Below are 19,037 nucleotides of genomic sequence, written 5' to 3'. Positions count from 1 at the left end.
CAGACTGGCTTCAATCTGTGATCCTCAGATCTCAGCCTCCTGAAGAGCTAGGATTACAGGCATGAGGTACTACAGTTGCCTCCAGGCTATGATTTCGGATGATAAAGGCCAATGTCTGACACAGCCTTGTGAGGAACACTGACCATAATACCCTAAGATCTAACAGGCATCTTCCTTTGGGAGAGGTAAGGAGAAGCCACAATTCCTAAGAAGCTGGACATCGTTTTGTCTTTCTTTGCCTTGGATTCCAAAACTTGAACATAAACATAACATTCAGCTGCAAAATACTCTCCCCCTTGAGATTCATGTTATAATTGCTTTAATACACATGTTTCATCCAATAAATACTAGACCCCGTGTAAGTTCCCATAGGCCCAGGTCAGGCATGGAGAAGCCATTCAAGTTTGGGCCTGCACCATCTCTTTCCTACATAAGATAGAGATACCTCTGACTTCAAATTACCACAGACTCATTTCTAGGATGATCCACCCACCTCCTACATCACAGCCCAGTTCAGTTTTCTGTGATCTCTCCCTTCCAACTGTGTTCCAACTGTGTTTGAACAAAAAAAGTTTAGAGAGCCATTCCTGGTTTGGACAAAAGTGAATGCTGACGTCAGAGCAGAATGAGCGCACAGGGAAGGCTATCAGCTCGGAGTCCGCTCCGGATGGCAGGCCTACAGTGGCCCCAGCCCTTGGAACGAGGGTGACTGAAGCCACTTGTAAGGAACCTTCAAGAACACCACGGAGAAACAAACCAGTCATAGGCAGTGCACAGTCATTTCCAAACAGCGAGAAATTACAGTTTCCATGCTAACGTAAATCTCTGACAAAATGTCATCAAAGTGACAGGGTTAACCAAAATATAAACTCAAGATATATTACATCCTAACCTAATAAAAACGCACTGGGGAATTTTCTTTCCATTTTCCAGCAGAAAAAAAATAAACCCTTACATCCCAACTGCTACCCTACAAGGAAACTGTCAGCATTGAGGCAAACTGACAAGACTCTATTGATACTAAATAAATATCTGCAGGAGAAGGATTGATGGCCCAGCTAAACTTTATCAAGATGAAAGCCACTTCAAAAGTTACTTCTCAAGCCCTTTGGTGGCCCATGCCTATAATTCTAGCTACTCAAGAGGCTGACCTCCAGAGGAAATGGTTCAAGGTCACCTGGGGTGGAAAAGTCTGAGAGACTCCATTTCCAATTAACTAGCAAAAAGCAGGGCTGGAGGCATGACTGAAATGTAAGAGACCCTTGGTGGCCCATGCCTATAATTCTAGCGACTCAAGAGGCTGACCTCCAGAGGAAATGGTTCAAGGTCACCTGGGGTAGAAAAGTCTAGCAAATGTGAGGCCCAGAGTTGAGCCCTATTCCCATAGCAAGAGAACGTTTGGGATTGGCTTCCTTCCGGCGTGGAGTGGGAATGAGAGGGGTTGGGCCTGTCCCGGGCACAGCCTCCCAGGCCTGCCTACAGGTGGAGCCTGCTCTGCAGAGGAAGCTTAGCAACCCCTGCTCAGGAAGGAAAGATGCTTCCTGGGACCGTGTTTACGGTCTGTAAATCACTGTGAGATTCTGAAGGCCACCCCGGACCCGAGGTCTTGGCTCTTCCTTGGCTCCCAAGGCTTCTTTCCAGAACTTGTTTCCAGAACTCTTTCTAAATAACAAAGCTACCCACCGTGTCTAGACACATAGCCCAATGGCCACAAATTCAATACCTCTGTGCATTTGTCTCCCAGGTGCTGAGATTACAAGCATGCGCCACCATTCCCAACCTCAGAATGTAACCTGTTTGGAAGCCTCCCTTGCAGCAACTTCCCTCCCTCCCTTGTCGACAGTCCTCCACCAGCCATCCCAGTGTGGATAGCTCCAAAGACGCCACCTCTTTGGCCCATGGCTCCCCTTCGCAGATGCTGTTCCTCCCACTTAGAATGCCCTTTCCCACATCATCTGGAAAACTCCTATGTATGTTTGAGCATCCCTCCCAGGAAGCCCTCTTCTCCGTAGTACATGCCCCAGGACACGTGAGACAATCTGTTACCGAGGATATCTTTGTGAAATGATGTATTTACATAGCCAGGTCTGAGACTAAGCCAACCGCTATTTTGACAATCATTTCTTTGCAGTTTTGGAAAGCATTAAAATGACCATTAGACTACCCTTTGCAACTTAACACAGTCAGGGGCCTCGGGAGATACAGCAAGTCCTTTTTCAGTCTTTGGGACAGGAAGAGCAGAGGGGAGGAGACATGAGCCGCACACACTGGCTGCTACATTCCTACACTCTCATCTGCCACCCGCTCCAGTCAGACTCCTGATTAAATTGAAGATGTGTACTAGCACATATTATAGATGCATCTTTTCACAGCATTCCAGGCAAGGGAATGCAAGATAGCCTTCTCTTCGGAATCAGATGGTGGTTGTTCTAGAACAGAAAGACTCCCTCTAAAGTTCCAACAGAGACCCAGAGAGGTGAAGTGAATTACCCAAGGTCACACAGCTGCATGGTGGTAATGCCAGGAACCAGACAGAGGACTTCTGATTTGAGGCCCAACGCTCTGTTAACATTACACTGCCTCTGATCATCTTAAACAGCTTGTTGGGGCAAATTCATGGAAGAAAACTTCATTTCTAGAAAAGAAAATGCCATTTTACTAGTCCATCATGTGGGCCTTTAAATGTCCCTTTTTCCAAATTGTGGTTCCTAGAGTCCTGGCAATATTCAAAAGAATTACCATCCATAGGGACTATATATCTGGACATCTAGCTGCTTATAAAAACTGTGGCATTCTATGCTTCCATCAGAATGAATGACATTGCCCCGTTCATAAGGAGATGGAAAGACTTGGAAAAACTTACACTAAGCAAAGTAAGCTAGACCCCAAGAAACGCAGGCTGCGTGGTTTCCCTCATTTGTAATAACCAGAATGTGCCTATAAATCTTCACGTAAACCCAATGGATAGTAAAAGACAAACAGTTACACCTGGACATGATTAATTAAACAGCAGTCTAAATGCTTGCACAGTGAGAACAAAAGATGATATTTTTAGGAGAGGATTGCAAGAGCTCCATAGCTATGTGCAAAAGATCAATAAAGTGACGCTTATCAAAATGAACTCCAAAAAACGGAAGAGGTTTGTTATACTGTTTGTGGGTCTTTTTCTTTTCTTCTTTCTTTTTTTTCCTTTGGTTTATTCACTTCTGCCCTGTTTTGTTTTGTTTTTTAATTTCTTCACTGTCTTATATACAAGTTTATCTGATTGAAGGAGGGGAAGGAGAAGCACAGAAATGGTAGGACAAAGGGTGAACCAATTCAGCAATGAAATCCATGAGACACTATGTTGGAAATGGTACAACTTTGGGGGAAGGGAAGTCAGGAGGGGGGAAACTGGGAGACAATGAGGAAGGTGGGTGACACAGTTCAAAAGAAAATATACTCACTACCTGACTCATGCAACTGTAAGCCCTCTGTACATCACCTTGACAATAAAATGTTTTTAAAAACAGTGTTAAAGTGAGAGCTTTCCCTATCTCCAAAGGGCCCTACAGGACCAAGGACACAGCCAATCACGAGTCAAGTTCACCCAAGCAAGGACACAGAGCCACGTGCCTGAGGCTAACCAGAGCGCTCAATTCTTGCTTATAACAGGGTAGGCATCTAGGAGGCTGAAGCCAGTTAAGTCTGCCCAGTTCTGCACTGGGGCAGCTCAGCAATGTGGACAGAGTACCAGCAATATAGAATCTACTGATGGGAGCACCAAAGTTCTTTTCAGAAATAATGGCAGGTGGACGGGGGGAGCTGGGAAACCTGTACCAGGGCAGGGACTGTGGGGGGAAGGGCAGCAAGGGAGTCATAGATGGGGTGAGGAGAGAGATGAGATTAAGGCTCAATGGGGGTTGGGGTTAGAGAGAATCACCAACACCCAGCACCTCACTAGAGGGAGATGACAGAGAAAAGGGTGGAGGGCTGCCAGGCCTAATGCAAAGGACTGTGAGCACGTGAAAGCAATAGGAAAACACATGTGCCTGATCCTTTGAATCTCACTGATGTGGGACTTCCATAAAACACAAGCTTTATGAACAAGATACAGTCTGAACTTAACCCAAACACCACCCACTAAATCCATAAGATACTTGCGGGGGGGCGGGAGGAGCACACAGTAAGGAAGGTGAAGATTTTGGCCTACCAATGCATTATGCTTGAAAACAAATGAAACACCAAGATGGAAGCTTTCCCTGCAATGAAAGCATGTCAGTTCTCGGTACATAGCCAAGAAGTTCTGACACCCACATGCCTAGGTACATGCTCTAGGCCAGAGCTCACATCAGGAAAAGAACATCTCCAACTGTATTCATCTCAAGGTACACACACACACACACACACACACACACACACACACACACACACTGCCCAGCCCTCCCCAGACAAAGAGCATATAGGTCTTTGCCTCAAGAACTTACCAAATGCAATATTGAGAAAAGGGAAATGGCTAGCACTGGTGGCTCACACTTGTAACCACGGCTACTCGGAAGGCTAAGATCATAAGACTGAGGTTCAAGACCAGACTGAGGTTCAAGACCAGTCTGGGGCAGGCAAATCTGGCAGACTCTTATCTTCAGTTAACCAGCAAAAAGCCAGAACTTGAAGCAAGTCTCAACTGGTAGAGCACCAGCCATGAAGGAAAAAACAACAACACAAAAACTAAGCAAGACCTTGAGTTCAAGCCCAAGTACTGGTGCGTGCATGCACACGCGCGGACACACACACACACACACTCACTCACACAAGTTGTTTATCATGCTACAAATGTAGAAGACTCAACATATCAATATACAAGACTCCAAAGGCCCTCCCTCCATGTAGCTCTAGATAACCTCTACCCAGGCGAGAATGGGCAACCTAAGGGTAGACATCAAGATACCACCAGCAGCTCCTCCCCCTCCTGCTCTCTGCTGACCTCTTCATCTCATGCCACCACTTCAGACGACCACAAACACTTCCGAGGCCTTGGATCTCTGCTCAGTAGGCAAACAAGAGTAGACTTTTGGCCAGAGAGGAGCACAAAAAAAAAAGAAATACGTTCGATCCTGTCATCTGCTGAAGGGAAGGCCCGGGAGGTTTAGCGTTTGCCTTTCTGCAGCATCCTGGCACCCATTCCTCCATCTTGTCCTGTGTCTTCCATAGCCGGGTGTCACTGAACAGCTTCTATGGAGGGCGGGCAGAGCCCACCGCACGTTCCACGAAAAAAAAAAAAAAACCAACGGTACCCCACACTGCTTAAACTAACTTCCCACTTGGAGGTCATGTCCACGTTGCTCTCCCTTAGGTGACCCCGTCCCCAGGGGCATCTCCCTCCACCCACCCAGAGGTGGGCACGCCACCAGCTGGGCCAGCCCTGGCAAGGCTACGGGGGCCAGACAGCTCCTCCCTCGCTGCCCATCCACATCCCTCCAGCCCGCCATTGTCACGCTGTGGTCCCTCCTCACGTCCCCTCCCCTCTTCCGTCGTTAAAACAACGACAACAACTAACTTCCTCTTGAAGTTTCTGAATCCATACATGATTGTACACACTTTTTTTTGTTTGTTTTTGGCACAGCCGGGGATGAATTCTGACACGAAAGCAAAATGAAATCACAAGAGATCGGCAATCACACTTCCATGAAACCAAGCAGCTGAGTCAGTCCCAGTGTGTTCTGAGGGACTGAGTAATCGCTTCCAGTCAGGATGCTGGGCTCCAGGCGTGTCCCTCACTCGGTCAAGTCCACGGCGATGGATGCAGACACGGATCCAAGAGCTGACGCTGGATGTCACTTGCGGTCTGGCTGGCTGTGGCCCTGAGAGGGTCGGGCCTCTGGGTGGGCAGCTCATCCGGCCCCCAGGTGGCTGGAGGAGCTAGAGCACATCTGAATGGAAGAGCTGACAGCCTCTGGCCAGCCAAACAGCAAAGATGTGGCACAGCCGTCCTCAAAGGAGAGCCGCTCACAGTGCAAGGGGGCTGGAACCTTCCTCGGTTCTTCAAGCCAGCCAGGGAACGGCCCCAGAAAGAGAAGAAAGTAAGGAAGCCATTTCACTCCCTCATCTGGGAAGCGTCAGCTCTCCTGCTTTGTTTGACCCTTTATCTCATGAGCTGTGTTTTCTTGTGAACGCTTCATTTTTAAACATCTCCCTATCGCCCCCATTTCCTTTGGAAACATCTGGCCCAAAGCTGGGTTTTTTGCTTTGTTTATGGAGTGTATAGCATTCAGAAGAAGGTTTGGGACTACCCTGAACACAAGTCTCTTCTGACTTCAGAAGAGAAACTACTGGAAGACAGACCTAATTTTCTAGGCAGCATGTATGTGTGTATGAAGAAGCAGGTGACAGGCAACTTTGCAGCAACTATTTAAAAGACTTAGCAAGTCCAAGGGAATACTCTAAGTAGTAGAAGTCAATGGAAGCTAAGGGAAGGAGCTGAGACTGGAAGAGCCCTTTTGGCCACTGGATTTGTCCACCATGGAATGAGATGCACAGAGGCTGGGCAGAGAATCCTGTGGACTTTCCTGCCCAGATTGGCTTTGAGTTGTAATCCTCAGATCTCCGCTTCCTGTCTATGATGATAGGTATGATGAGCTACCTGGTACAGTCTTTTAAATAAGCATTAAAATGAAAAAAAAAAAAAAACCACCTCCCTGGGGCTGTATATGAACATTCCCTAAAGGATATTGTTTTCTTTGCCTGGCCATTGGGATATTCTCCCAGACTGAAAGTCATGTCCATTAGGAAATCCTCCTTCCATCAAGAGTTCTAGGATTCTTCCTAGATCTAATCAAACTCTCTGGATTTAGAGATGAAGAAACTGAAGTCTTGGGGCCCCCACGACCTCATGACACCAACCACTTAACTACCATTGGTGACGTTCCAGAAGCAGAGCAATGCCTCTCCCAGCACCCACCCAGCTTTGCCTAGCCAGTTTAGCTTAGCCAGTGGGAAGGCAACCCCATCTAACAGCCTGTGGATCAAAGCAGGACATTCGGAGCTAGAATGGCAAGGCCATGATTTTGAGGCTCCCAAACATTTAACTGTCTATCAAATAAGATAAAATCAGCATGTGCTTCCCAATGCTCAAGTTACAGTAGATATGTGGCTCTCACGTGTGCCCACACTCGGGTCCAAGGCAGCTCTAGGCCTCACAGAGAAGCTGAAAGCAAAAGCAAGTTCGTGGGAACTTGAGAAAGACGTCATCTGCTTGCCTGGCTTACAGCCTTTGCCCAGACTTCCAACAGGAGGAACTAGGGAAATAAAATGTGGGTGCTGCTCAATGTGATGGCCACGCCACCATAAGAAAGTTCTAGGCCCAGGCCCACTGTAGGCCTGGTAGCAGAGTTGCTGTAAGCTTAAGTGTCTAACTTAGGTCACTAGTCCAGTCCTGGAATGTCCAGCCTCCCAGAAAGTCAGCATCTTCCCTCCACACTGCTGAGGGACAAATAATGTACATAAAGTCCAAACAGAGGAAGGCAGCCAGCATAAAGAATGTGTTATTTGAAGACTGTAGGAAAAAGAAGGGAGGTTCGTGTGCACAGATAATTACCAGGGCAAATGTCTGAGACTCGCCAGCTGCTAATGGCCTTTGTCAATGTCAGGGTGATAAGATATGCCACAGAAGTACTAGTCGGTAATTTCTGGGTATGATTGGAGGACTAGTCACCAGTGAATTTGTACACACAAACTGGTGATTTTGTGTGTGTGTGTGTGTGTGTGTGTGTGTGTATTTAATGAAGAGGCAGTCAGAGAGTAGAAAAGAAAAGGGTTAAAAACAATTGACACTGTGGAATTTAAATGTCAAGACTTGGGACAGATAACTACCCCTATAAGACAACAATTATTAATCCTGTTATATAGATCAAACTACTCAAGTATCAGAGAAAGTGAGAAACTGGGTTCTTCTAGCTAGTAAGCAGTACGAGATTCCCACCCAGACCTCTTTCTACCACTAAACCTTTATGCTTTCTGATACTTCAGACACTCAAGAGGCCTTCAAGGAAGATTTGTCGAAGGGTCAAACACAAGAATTTCTCAAAATACTTGCCCTTTTCTTTTCTTTGAGATCATGAAAGTTGAACTTACTGACATATGAGAAAAAGAAATCAGTGGCACTCCAGACATGCAGTGCGGTTAAATGTAATCACATATTTTAATCACCTGTCAAGGATGAGGATATAACTCAGAGGTAGAGCATGAGCAAGGCCTTGGGTTAAATCTCCAGTAATGCCAAGATAAGATGAAATAAAAACAAACAAGTAAATCATCTATTAATCAATGAAGAGCCAATCAAAGCTATAACTTAAGATAATCTGGCGGCTATCTTCTACCAAACAAGAGTAAGTGGATTGTTACATTGGGACCTAATTTCTGGATCTGGTCCTTTTACGGCTCTTAGCTAATATCTACTGAATCACCATTTCATAAATCAGAGGCTGAGATCTAAGGACTATATCATAGTTCAAACCCAGCACCATCTAATTTCTATTTCTAATTAATCACCAAACAGCTGGAAGTGGCACCAGCCTTGAGCAGCAAGGCTAAGGGACAGTGTCCAGGCCTTGAGTTCAAGCTCCAGTTACTGGCACAAAAAGAAAGGAAGGAAGGAATTAAAGAAGGAAGGAAGGGAGGGAGGGAGGGAGGGAGGGAGGGAGGGAGGGAGGGAGGGAAGGAGGGAGGGAGGGAGGGAGGAAGGAAGGGAGGGAGGGAGGGAGGGAGGGAGGAAGGAAGGAAGGAGGGAGGGAGGGAAGGAAGGAAGGAAGGAAGGAAGGAAGGAAGGAAGGAAGGAAGGAAGGAAGGAAGGAAGGAAGGAAGGAAGGAAGGAAGGAAAGAAGGATCTGATCTTACACAAATTGCTATACTGACCTAAAGAGAGAAAATCCCAAAACAACTGGACTGAGGTTCAGAAAAAAGACAGGAAAGAAGTTGGTATTCTAGTCATATACAGCCGAATTACTAAACTGATCTTAAGTCTTCTTAATTCCAAAGGACTCTAAGACACAATTCCAAATTCCCCAGGTGAGAGGCAGACACTTATCCCAGAGTGCAGATAGACATGTTTATGGAGGTCTATGTCATATGTGGTTTTATTATATGTGCTGTCACACTGACTTCAAACAGCAAGGAAGAGCTAGGCTGAAGATATCAATTGAGCCAATGTTTCTTGGGAGATTCTCTACTTAATATAGATCCAATAAGCAGGGATTGGAAGCTTAGCAAGGGATGGTCTATATGGCAAACATATCAGGTCTACAATTCCTTTCCTGGGGCCTAGGCAGAGCACCCAGGAGAAGTGGAAGAGGAGAGGTGGGAGGTGCTGAATGCACCCTTCGCTTCAAGGAGCTAGCCCAGAAACGATCACAAGACCAGGTACAAAACTTCAGAAGAGATGTTGGAATGACTCCTGCAGGAACTTGGCACTCATAATAGAGTCTTCAACTTCAATTAGCAAATAGATTTCAATTTAACAAAGAGCACAGCAGAATCTAAGACAGGCAACGAGACAAAAGCACTGAGCCTCTGGCTATCTTTGGGAAATTATAGACAACCAATATAAAACCTGAGTAAGACCAGGAAGTATTTCATAGCTTCAACACCACAACTAAGTTCATTTAGAATATGAGAGAGGTACACATTTTTCATCAAGATTCTACTTGTTCAGCATCTAACTCTATACTTTTAATCTTCTTCTTCTGATCATTTATATTTTTGAAACTTAATATTCTTTTTCTAACACTTTTAGAAAACTAATTAGTAAGAACTATGGCAACTATAAACTTGTCCTACAGAATATAGCATGATGTGAACACAATGTGAGCTAATTGCCTATGAATTCCAGTTTTCCAAGAATGCCCCATAGTGCCTTGGGAGCTTCACACAGTACATTGTATAAGGAAAGTAATGTACCAGTTTTTTTTACTCTGCTGAGTTCATCAACTTCACTCTATTGACAAATACAAAGGCAAAATACACCCCTTGTTCATAATCAAAAATGGCTACACTCACAGTCCAGGTGCAAGCTACTGCTCTCTTTGTGGAATCTCTAAACTCCTAAGTGCTAACTATCCAGGTATACATTAGAACTGAAAGCATACAACCATTGTTTATTATTCAAAGTAACCCAATACTGTAAAACAAGCCTCCCAAAATTCTTTGGGAAAGGTTCTTGATTTCAGTGATCAATCATTAGGATTTTATTTAGGCTTCACTATGCATGTAGATGCTGCATCTCACAGTCAAAAAAACTAAAGTATAAAACTAATTTCCTGCTCCTTACAAAGGTATGTATCTATTACATGGAGCATAATACATAATGGTATTGTGTTAGGTCAGTACCATCCTCAACCTTTCCATCAAGTACCATCCTTTCCAGCCTCAAAATTAACAGGAAAATAAGGTGTCTAGTAAGGATCTAATATCCAGAATATACAAAGAATGCTTACAACTCAATGACTAAAACAAACAGCTCAAAAGTGGGCGAAAGATACGATACACAAATGGCCAAGAATGATACTCAGCCTCACCAATCATTAAGGAAATTCACAACACAGCCACAAGAATACACACACGCGCATTAAGATGGCAACAACCAGTTTCTCATACATTGCTGTCAGGGCTGGAAAATGATGCAGACATTGTGGACATGGATTGGCAGCTCCTTGGTAAGTTCTACACAGATCCTGGGGGATCCAGCACCTCCATTCACTGCTTTATGGTGAAAAGAACAAAAAATGAGCCAGGCAAAGGTGGATCACACATGGAATCCTAGTTACTCAGAGGCTGAGATCTGAGGACCACAGTTTAAAACCAGCCTGAAGAAGAGAAGCCCATGAGACTCTTATTTCTAATTAACCAGCAAAAAAGCTGGAGGTAGAACCATGGCTCAAGTGACAGAGCACCAACCTTGAGCAAGAAAGCGAAGGGACAGTGTCCAAGCCCTGAGTTCAAGTCCCAGTACTAGCATGTGAGCATACACACACACACACACACACACACACACACACACACAAATAGAAACAAGACAAAAAACTGTGTCAATTAAAACCTGTCCACAAATGTTCAGAGCAGCCAAAAGGTAGGCACCTGAATGTCCATTCATAGACAAATGGATAAAGAAAATGTGATATACTTTCTAAGAAAAATTACTATAATACTGGACTATTATCCAGCTATAAACATAAATTAAGTACATTCCATAATACTGATGATCCTTGAAAACACCATGCCAAGTGAAAGAGGCCAACAGCAAAGGACGACATGCTGCATGATTTCATTTCTAAGACAAGTCAGAAGAGTCAAAGCTAGAGAGGCCGGAAGTAGATTAGTGTTGGCTTAGGGCTGGGGGTGATGGTGCACTAGTAGAGCAAAAGATTCAGGGAACCTGGTTTCTCCGTGTGATGAAACCATCTGTGTGGTGTTCTGGAGATGAAAGTGACTGGGGGAATGGCTACACATATGTAGAACACTAAAACCTACTAACAACTATTTAAAACCCCTAAGTGGATAAATTATACAGTTCTAAATACTGAAGTGAACTTCATTTGTAATATGCTTGCAGGATAGATGATGCATGGTTCTGACGTTTTTAAATAATACGTTTTTGTGCAAGGTTATTGGTCTGGTCCTGTCTCTAATAAACAAAAGGTCAAGGTAGATTAGTGGCTAGAAGTGAGTTTTTGTAACACAAATAAATAGACATGACAAAATGTGTTTGTGCTTGCTTCTCCCCACACCATCAACATGAAACAAAAAGGCAAGCAATAACTTCTCATAATCCGATGGCTGCAATCCATCCAATAAGGTGTTTTTCCATCATTCATCTCGGAAACCCATCAGTTACAGCTGGGAGGAAAACTACCATTTCTGCCCTTTCGGCTTCCCCCGGAGAAGCAAAAGATATTTTTTCTCTTGAGACTGAAAAGACCTGACCACCTGATTTCTAGTGTTTCCAAAACAAAACCCACTAGTATCTTAAACCTGGATCAATGCCAAGGAATTTGCACAAAGACAGTATCCAAATGATTTGTATGTATATGGGGTTTTAAACGATTCCTACAAAGACCAGTCTACATGAACAACAGTTTACAAGACAAAGCGCTTTTTGCCATTCACGCTGCGTTAGTTCACAGGACAGACAGCCACAGTGAAATGTTTCGTCTCTTCTCTAACAAAGTGCTTCTGTGTCCCCAACCAACCTTTGGAGATAAATTTGCAGCTATGAGCAAGAATGTCATTTTTTTTTCTATGTCAACAATATCTATTGATAACATCATATTCTGTGCATTCATTTCCTCTGTGTGAAGCTTAAAGTACTGGAGTTAAACTGTGTGTGTGATGTGTGAGGGTGTGGAGAAGAAAAATAAAATTGGGCTTTTAAGGTTCTGAGAAACTTTTGGAGCAGATCTGAATCCTTATTTTTCCTTACATGTCTATGTAAACTTGGAGAATTATAAATTCAATCCAATGACATTTCTTCATCTTCCAACTCTAAATTTCTAAAATCATACAGGAAGATGGGCAATTCTGAGAACAAAGGCACTATATCTCCATTAAAATGGCATAAATTAAGAATGGGAAGGAAAGCCCATCCACTGAAGATGAATCGGACAAACTGAGCTCTCGTAAAGGCTAAATCACATCACCAGTGCTAAGTTACCGGAGCTGCGTCTTCCCTAAGACAGTACGGAGACATCTGGCTCGTTCTGTTCATGTCGATTTAAAGAGTGCCAGTCCAAGTTTTTAATATTTTCAGGGCCCAGAAGTAATAAGACTACTGACAGATAGGCTGTATCACCACTTAATTTCTCTTTATTTATTTCTAAAATTATCTTTTGGTAGTTGTACAAAGGAGGTGCCACATAGCAAAGCAGCTTGTGAATACAACGCATCTTGATCAGTGTCACCTCTTCAACATGCTCACCCCCTTTTACCACACCCCTTCTCTTGCTTTTCTTTTTTCTTTTTTTGCCAGTCCTGGGCCTTGGACTCAGGGCCTGAGCACTGTCCCTGGCTTCTTCCCGCTCAAGGCTAGCACTCTACCACTTGAGCCACAGCGCCCCTTCTGGCCGTTTTCTGTATATGTGGTGCTGGGGAATCGAACCTAGGGCCTCGTGTATCCGAGGCAGGCACTCTTGCCACTAGGCTATATCCCCAGCCCCTATACGATGAATTCTTGACGCCATTTTCCTCCCCTTCCTTCCCCCTCACCTACTTTCTGAGGGCTAGGTAAGAAGGGTTTTGTTTTTGTCTGTCTTTCTGTGTGCCCACACTGGGGCTTGAACTCAGGGTCTTGTACTCTAGCTTAGTTTTTTTTTCCACTCAATTCTGTGCTCTGCCACTCAAGCGACACTTCCACTGTCAGCTTTTTGTTGGTTAACTGGAAATAAGAGTCTCCCAATTTTATCTGCCTGGGCTGGCTCTGAGCCTTGATCCTCAGCTCTCGGCCTTCTGAGTGGATAGAATCACAGGTGTGAACAGCAGCCCCCTGCTGGAGGACAGGGAGTTTTTACTTCATTTTTGTTCATTTCCCATTGCAAATCAATATTGGAATGCCACTTAAAAAAAAAAGTAGTTCACTGAACTGGAAAGCCTAAGGTCTCCAGCATTCATACACAGCATTTATACACAGCATTTGCTGTGTTTATTCTTTACCCTATGGAATGCTTCGTTCATCTCTCTTGGCTTGTTTGGGGGGAGGGGGCAGCTGAATCAAGACAACAATTATCTCTGTCCAATTTCCCACCCACCCCCACTCTCTTCCTCTTTTCAGATTTGTCACCTCAGGAAATGTACTTTAGGAGAACATACTCTGCTCTTCCCCAAACTGCCTAGAAGAAGGAACTGGCTGCCCTGGTTGCTGTGAGGAAGAAAAAGCATGATTACTGTCTCCTGTCTCTTCCTTCCACACACTTGGCTTTCACCTCCTGACTCCCCAAACCTTGGGAAGACTAAAGCCAGCTGAAGGCTGCGGCTGCTGGCTGGTCCTTCCCTCCAAACAGAGGGGCGTTCGCAGTGAGCCAGATGCATTTGTAAAAGTGAAAATTAACACTGAAACCATGACATGGCCTTGAAACTTCTTTAAGTTTCAGCCCTCAAGTACAGTGGTGGCTCACGCCTGTAATCCTACCTACTCAGAAGGATGAAATCTGAGGACTGAGGTTCGAAGCCAGCGCAAGGAGGAAAGTCCATGAGATTCTTAACTCCAAATAATCACCTGAACCTCAGAAGTGGAACTGGGGATCAAGTGTGGAGAATTCGTCTTGAGAGTAAAAGCTAAGAGACAGTACCCAGGCCTTGAGTTCAAGCACCAGTACATACACACACACACACACACACACACACACACACACACACACATACACACAGAGCAAGTCATCCATCTTACCCCTTCTTCCTCTCAAAGACCTAGGAAGCCTCTTGAAAGCAATACTTTGCTCTAGAACAAAGACTCCCCAACTTTAGCTCCAACAGGATGAGTTGAAGGACTTGCTAAGGCAGCCAGGCAAGGCCCCAGGCCCAGATTCATTTGCAGGTCCTGGAAGATATCTTAGAAGCTGCATTCGTCACAAATTGCTAGGTAATGTTAATTCTGCAGGTCTGGAGACTCACTGTGAGAACTCCTAGCCCAGAAACAAAGCAATTGCTTAGAGAAGCAGAGCCTGTCCCAGGAGTTGCAATTCCACTGAGCCTTACCTCCAGCTGCCATGGACCAGACAACGGAAGAGTGCAGGTTCTAGTCGAGGGAGGCAGCCGGATAGAGTAAACCAACTGCTTGGATCAATTCCCTTCTTTGCTGCCCCCTCAAGATGCTTAGAATAAAAGTATCAAGAAAGTGAAGGTGACATTATAGAACAAATACTCCTATCTTTTAGCCAATGGGTGCTTTAGATTCCCTTTTGCATCCTGGCCTTGTTTCCATTTTCTCTCTTAAAATTATCCACCGTGCTCTGCAGTGGGTGCTGGAACCAGACACATGTGGGCAGAAGCCCTGCCTTACTTGCTGTGTGACCGTCCTCCGGTGCTAGTCAGCTTTCCCACCACAAATACCTGGGGTGAATCTAGTTATAAAGAGAGAAGACTCATTTGACTCCTGGTTTTGGAGATTTCAGTTCATGACGGATTGGCCCTGGATTGTTTTGGGCTTGTGTTGACATAGTATGTCTGTGGCGGAAGCCCATTTCACCTCATAACTTGCCCAGAAAGAAAGAAAAAGACCAGCATCCCACAATCCCCCTTCAGAAGGGGCACAGGCCCAATGAGGTAAAATCTCCCCATAGCCCTGGCCCCCCTTAAGATTTCCACCACCTCCCACAAGCATCGCGCTGAGGGTCAACCTTTTACACCTGGGCCTTAGGTCATTCTAGATCCAAATTACAGCCCCACCAGACCTCTTTATCCTTCTTTCCCATTATCAAAAATGGTGATTGTGAAAACTAACTTCCATTCTACCTGTGTGTGACATGGTAGGTGTCTGCTATTACCATGATGCCCTTATCTTTTGGCCTTCCCCTGAGAACACACTATACTACCTGCTGGATACCAAAGGGTCACCCATTCATTCAGCCAGTCATGATCAAGAAGCTACTATGTATTAAATGTATAAGCCTGCCAAGATATATAGGAGCTATGATTAGTGAGAAAAGTATTTGGCATGAATATTATTGCTATGTGGAAAATTTTGACTTTATACACACACTTATCAGAAGAACTTGCCTTCAAAACTGGCTAAGGCATCTGAGAGGATGTGTTTACTTAACCACAAATTGTGTTTGGATAGACACGAAAATAACAGATGGGAGGAAAAGGGCAATAAAGTTCTGTAGATACCTTGGCCTGGCCGTATGCAGGGTTTATTTTAGATTATGCTAAAGACCACAAATTCACTTTTCCCCAATAAACTATTATTTTCTCTCTGTGACAGAATAACAAACACTTTTGGCCAAGGCCACCCTATTTTCAGTGCACAAAGATGTTACTTTGACCCCCTCCTGTCAGTCACAAACTTAAGTTAGCTGTAAGTAATAGACAGCAAGCTGCTCTCTTCCTGGTAAAGTTTCCCTTTTCTTTTTGTGAACTCAAGGCCTCACACTCTCCAGGCATGTGCTCCACCACAGATCATGTCCTGGGTCATTTGTGTTTCAGTTATTTTTCAGATAGGCTCTTATATTTTCCCCTCTGTGTGAGTCTAGACAAAGAGCCACTTCCTGTGGAGCTAGGATTATACAACATACACCGCGCCCTGCTTATTTGTTGAGACTGGGTCTCCCCAAGGATGGCGGGAATCACTATCTTCCCAATTTCCACCTCCCAAGTAGTTGGGATGGCAGGTATCAAACACAATGCCAGACTTGGAAATTTCTCGATTTAATCCCTGAAAGTGCCTTTGCTTCCTCCAAGAAGGGTATTGGAATCACAAAACTTTAGGAGCTGGGGGGAGGGGAGGGGATAGGGAGAGACATTTTAAAGCAATGGCTAATTTTATCTTGAAGATCCAAGGCTGCGAAGTTGGCATCCTGCCAAGAGCCAAGGGCTCTCAAGACCAGTGGACAGGGCTGTCTCTGAGCCGCACCCCCCCCCCCCAACTCTTCCTTGTACTACCACCCTCCAGGGTGTGCTTAAAAGGAACCCATGCCAAAAGGGGAGGGGGTCGGAAATCTTGTATCCGATTCAAGGAGACAGACTTCTGAATTTCGTCGTTTACCTCCCCGGGTTAGTTAACAGTGATTGCTGTTCATGGAAGAAAATGTTACCTTTGGGCCAGAAGCAGGTAGCAGGTTGCTGGGGAAGCAACAAGAGACTCCGCTGAACTTGGGAAGAGACGTCCCTCCCTCCGGAATCAAGGGGACTATCACCTCTTTCCCACCCTTTATGAAAATCGAAGGCCAAACACTGCCCTTTGGAAATCAAACCTGGCCAACGTTTCTCTCAAAAAGAAAAAAAATCATAGTGCTCCCAAGTTCTTACAGAGAGGATCATGTAACGCTTTGTAAAATGTAAAATGTGGGAAAAGGACTATTTCTATTTCATCTGACGCTTCTCCAGTGCAGGCTCCGTTGGGTCCGGGAAGGCAGCCTCCAGCCCACGAGGTCCCTCAGCCATTCGGTCCCCAACACTCCGGGGCCATCGTTCTGGCTCCCGTTCTGCGGGTGACAGGTGTCCGTGCGTTCCTTCCCTGGGGCTCATCTCCTCGGATATTCTCCATAAGCCGGGGCTCTCCCCCCCCCGCCCCCCGCCTCTCCCCGGGAACCCCTGGCACGACCTCTCCTGGCGGCAGACATGCAAGGATTGCATCCTCTCCCGGGGCCGCGCCGGCGTCGTCCCCGGGACCTGGGCATGCGCTGGCCCAGCCCTGGCACCCGGACTCCCAAGCCTAGGTGATCTCCAGCCCGCCCATCAACCACAAATAAGAACAAAAGTGGGCTTGAGACGTGCATGCACTGAAGTCCGGCTGTCACGCACCTTCGGACGGCCCCAGGTCCCGGGCGCTGCCCCGGGGGTCCGTTCGCAAAGGTGTGCACCGGGGCTGCCCGGGGACCAGCCACCCCGCAGGGGCGCCGTGCGTGCGTGCGTGGGGCCACCGGGACTGGCCGGCAGGACGGGGATCGGCGGGACAGAATCGGAGAACTGACCGGTGCACCCGCGAGAGCGTGGGACAGGACGATCTGATGGAGGGGACTGCGCCTGCCCTGCGTGGACAGGCCGGAGGACGCGCGCGTGTACACACACACACACACACACGTGCAGCACCGGTGTGGAGTCCGGGGATACCTGCTTGGGGGGGGGGGCCTCAACCCCACCGCACCCCCCTGGCGCGCTCATCCCCACGCGCGCACTCCGCAGGGGTGGCCGGCTCCGCGGGCGGCCGCCTCGACGGCTGCTCGCGGACATCCGAGCCGGGAAGCCTCGGGTCGGATCGGGGCGAGGGCACCGGGAATCCCCCGCGCGCGTCCCCCCCCCCCCCGTCTTTCCCCCGGGGCGCAACTTGGCCCCGGGCGCCGCCCTCGCGCGCCGGCCGCCTCTCCTTACCCAAATACTGGCGTAGGTCGAGCAGGAAGTGCGGGGCTCCTCCGCCGAGCTGGTAGAGGAGCGAGCCCAGGCAGAAGAGCAGCAGCGTGGCCATGCAGAAGGCGTAGTCCCGGAGGGAGACGCGCAGGAAAGGCAGCGGCGGGACCCGGCGCTTCCAGCCGCCCAGGCCCGGAGGGGCGCCCCCCGCGGGGGCCGCATGGGGTCGGGGGGCCGCGCCGCCCCCGCCGCCGCCGCCGCCGCCACCGGGGGGCTGCAGCTTCTTCTTCATCGCCTGCTCCGCCGCCTCGCGCAGCCGGCCCGGGCCAGGAAGAGGGCGCCCATCCGCGGCCGGGACAGCGCGGCCGGCCGGCTGCACATGGGCCGGGGGGCCGCCGGGTGGGGGCGGGGAGGGGCCCAAGGGGCCCGGCTCAGGAGACTTTCCCCGGCATGGTCCCCGCCGCCGGCCGCCGCCGCCGCCGCCGCCGCCGCCGCCCGGGCGGCCGGAGCTGCTCGGCCCCGGACTCGCGGGGGCGCTGCCTGCGTCCGTCCCGCGCGGCCCCTTAGTGGCCCCGCGCCCCGCGCGCCGCCACGGCGCCCCGGGTTCGATCGCGGCCTCCGGGGTTCGCCTCCAGCGCCAGCGTGGACCCCCGGGCTCGGGGTGCAGTTGCTCTCTGGGTGTCTGTGTGTGTGTGTGTGAGTGTTGTCCCAGTCCAGGCTCCTCCAGCCAGCGGCGGCTGGGAGGATCGGGAGGCGGACACCGGCCCCTCGCTCCACCTCCTACCGGGGGTTTCCTCCCTCTCCCCGCCCGGCTCCCCCCGGGCGCCCCGCAGCCTCCCCGCCCCGCCCCACCCGCCCTCCTCCGTCCCCTCCCGGTGTCGGTGTCACGTTACGGCCCCTGCTGGGGCGGGGGCCGGGGGCGGCGGATGGGCCACGGGGAAGAAAGTTTCTGGGTGTGTGTCGTTCTTTTCTTTTCTCCTTCGCCCCTCTCTCCGCAGCGTGGACTCCGTTCC

At 47.8% G+C, this 19,037-nt stretch overlaps 1 protein-coding gene across 1 annotated transcript in view; it reads right to left on the bottom strand.

The window, feature by feature from the left end:
* Positions 1–18,467, bottom strand: part of Ust (uronyl 2-sulfotransferase) — a 241,705-nt gene extending 223,238 nt beyond the window's left edge. Inside the window, exon 1 of the mRNA XM_048354264.1 lies at positions 18,049–18,467. Within this exon, the coding sequence (XP_048210221.1) occupies positions 18,049–18,316 (268 nt within the window). The 5' untranslated portion in view covers positions 18,317–18,467. The remainder of the gene's footprint in view (positions 1–18,048) is intronic.
* Between the last annotated feature and the right edge of the window lie 570 nt (positions 18,468–19,037).

Source organism: Perognathus longimembris, chromosome 9, assembly GCF_023159225.1.
Source record: "Perognathus longimembris pacificus isolate PPM17 chromosome 9, ASM2315922v1, whole genome shotgun sequence".
In the NCBI taxonomy this organism is placed as follows: Eukaryota; Metazoa; Chordata; class Mammalia; order Rodentia; family Heteromyidae; genus Perognathus; species Perognathus longimembris.
This window is presented reverse-complemented; position numbering and strand designations above follow the sequence as displayed.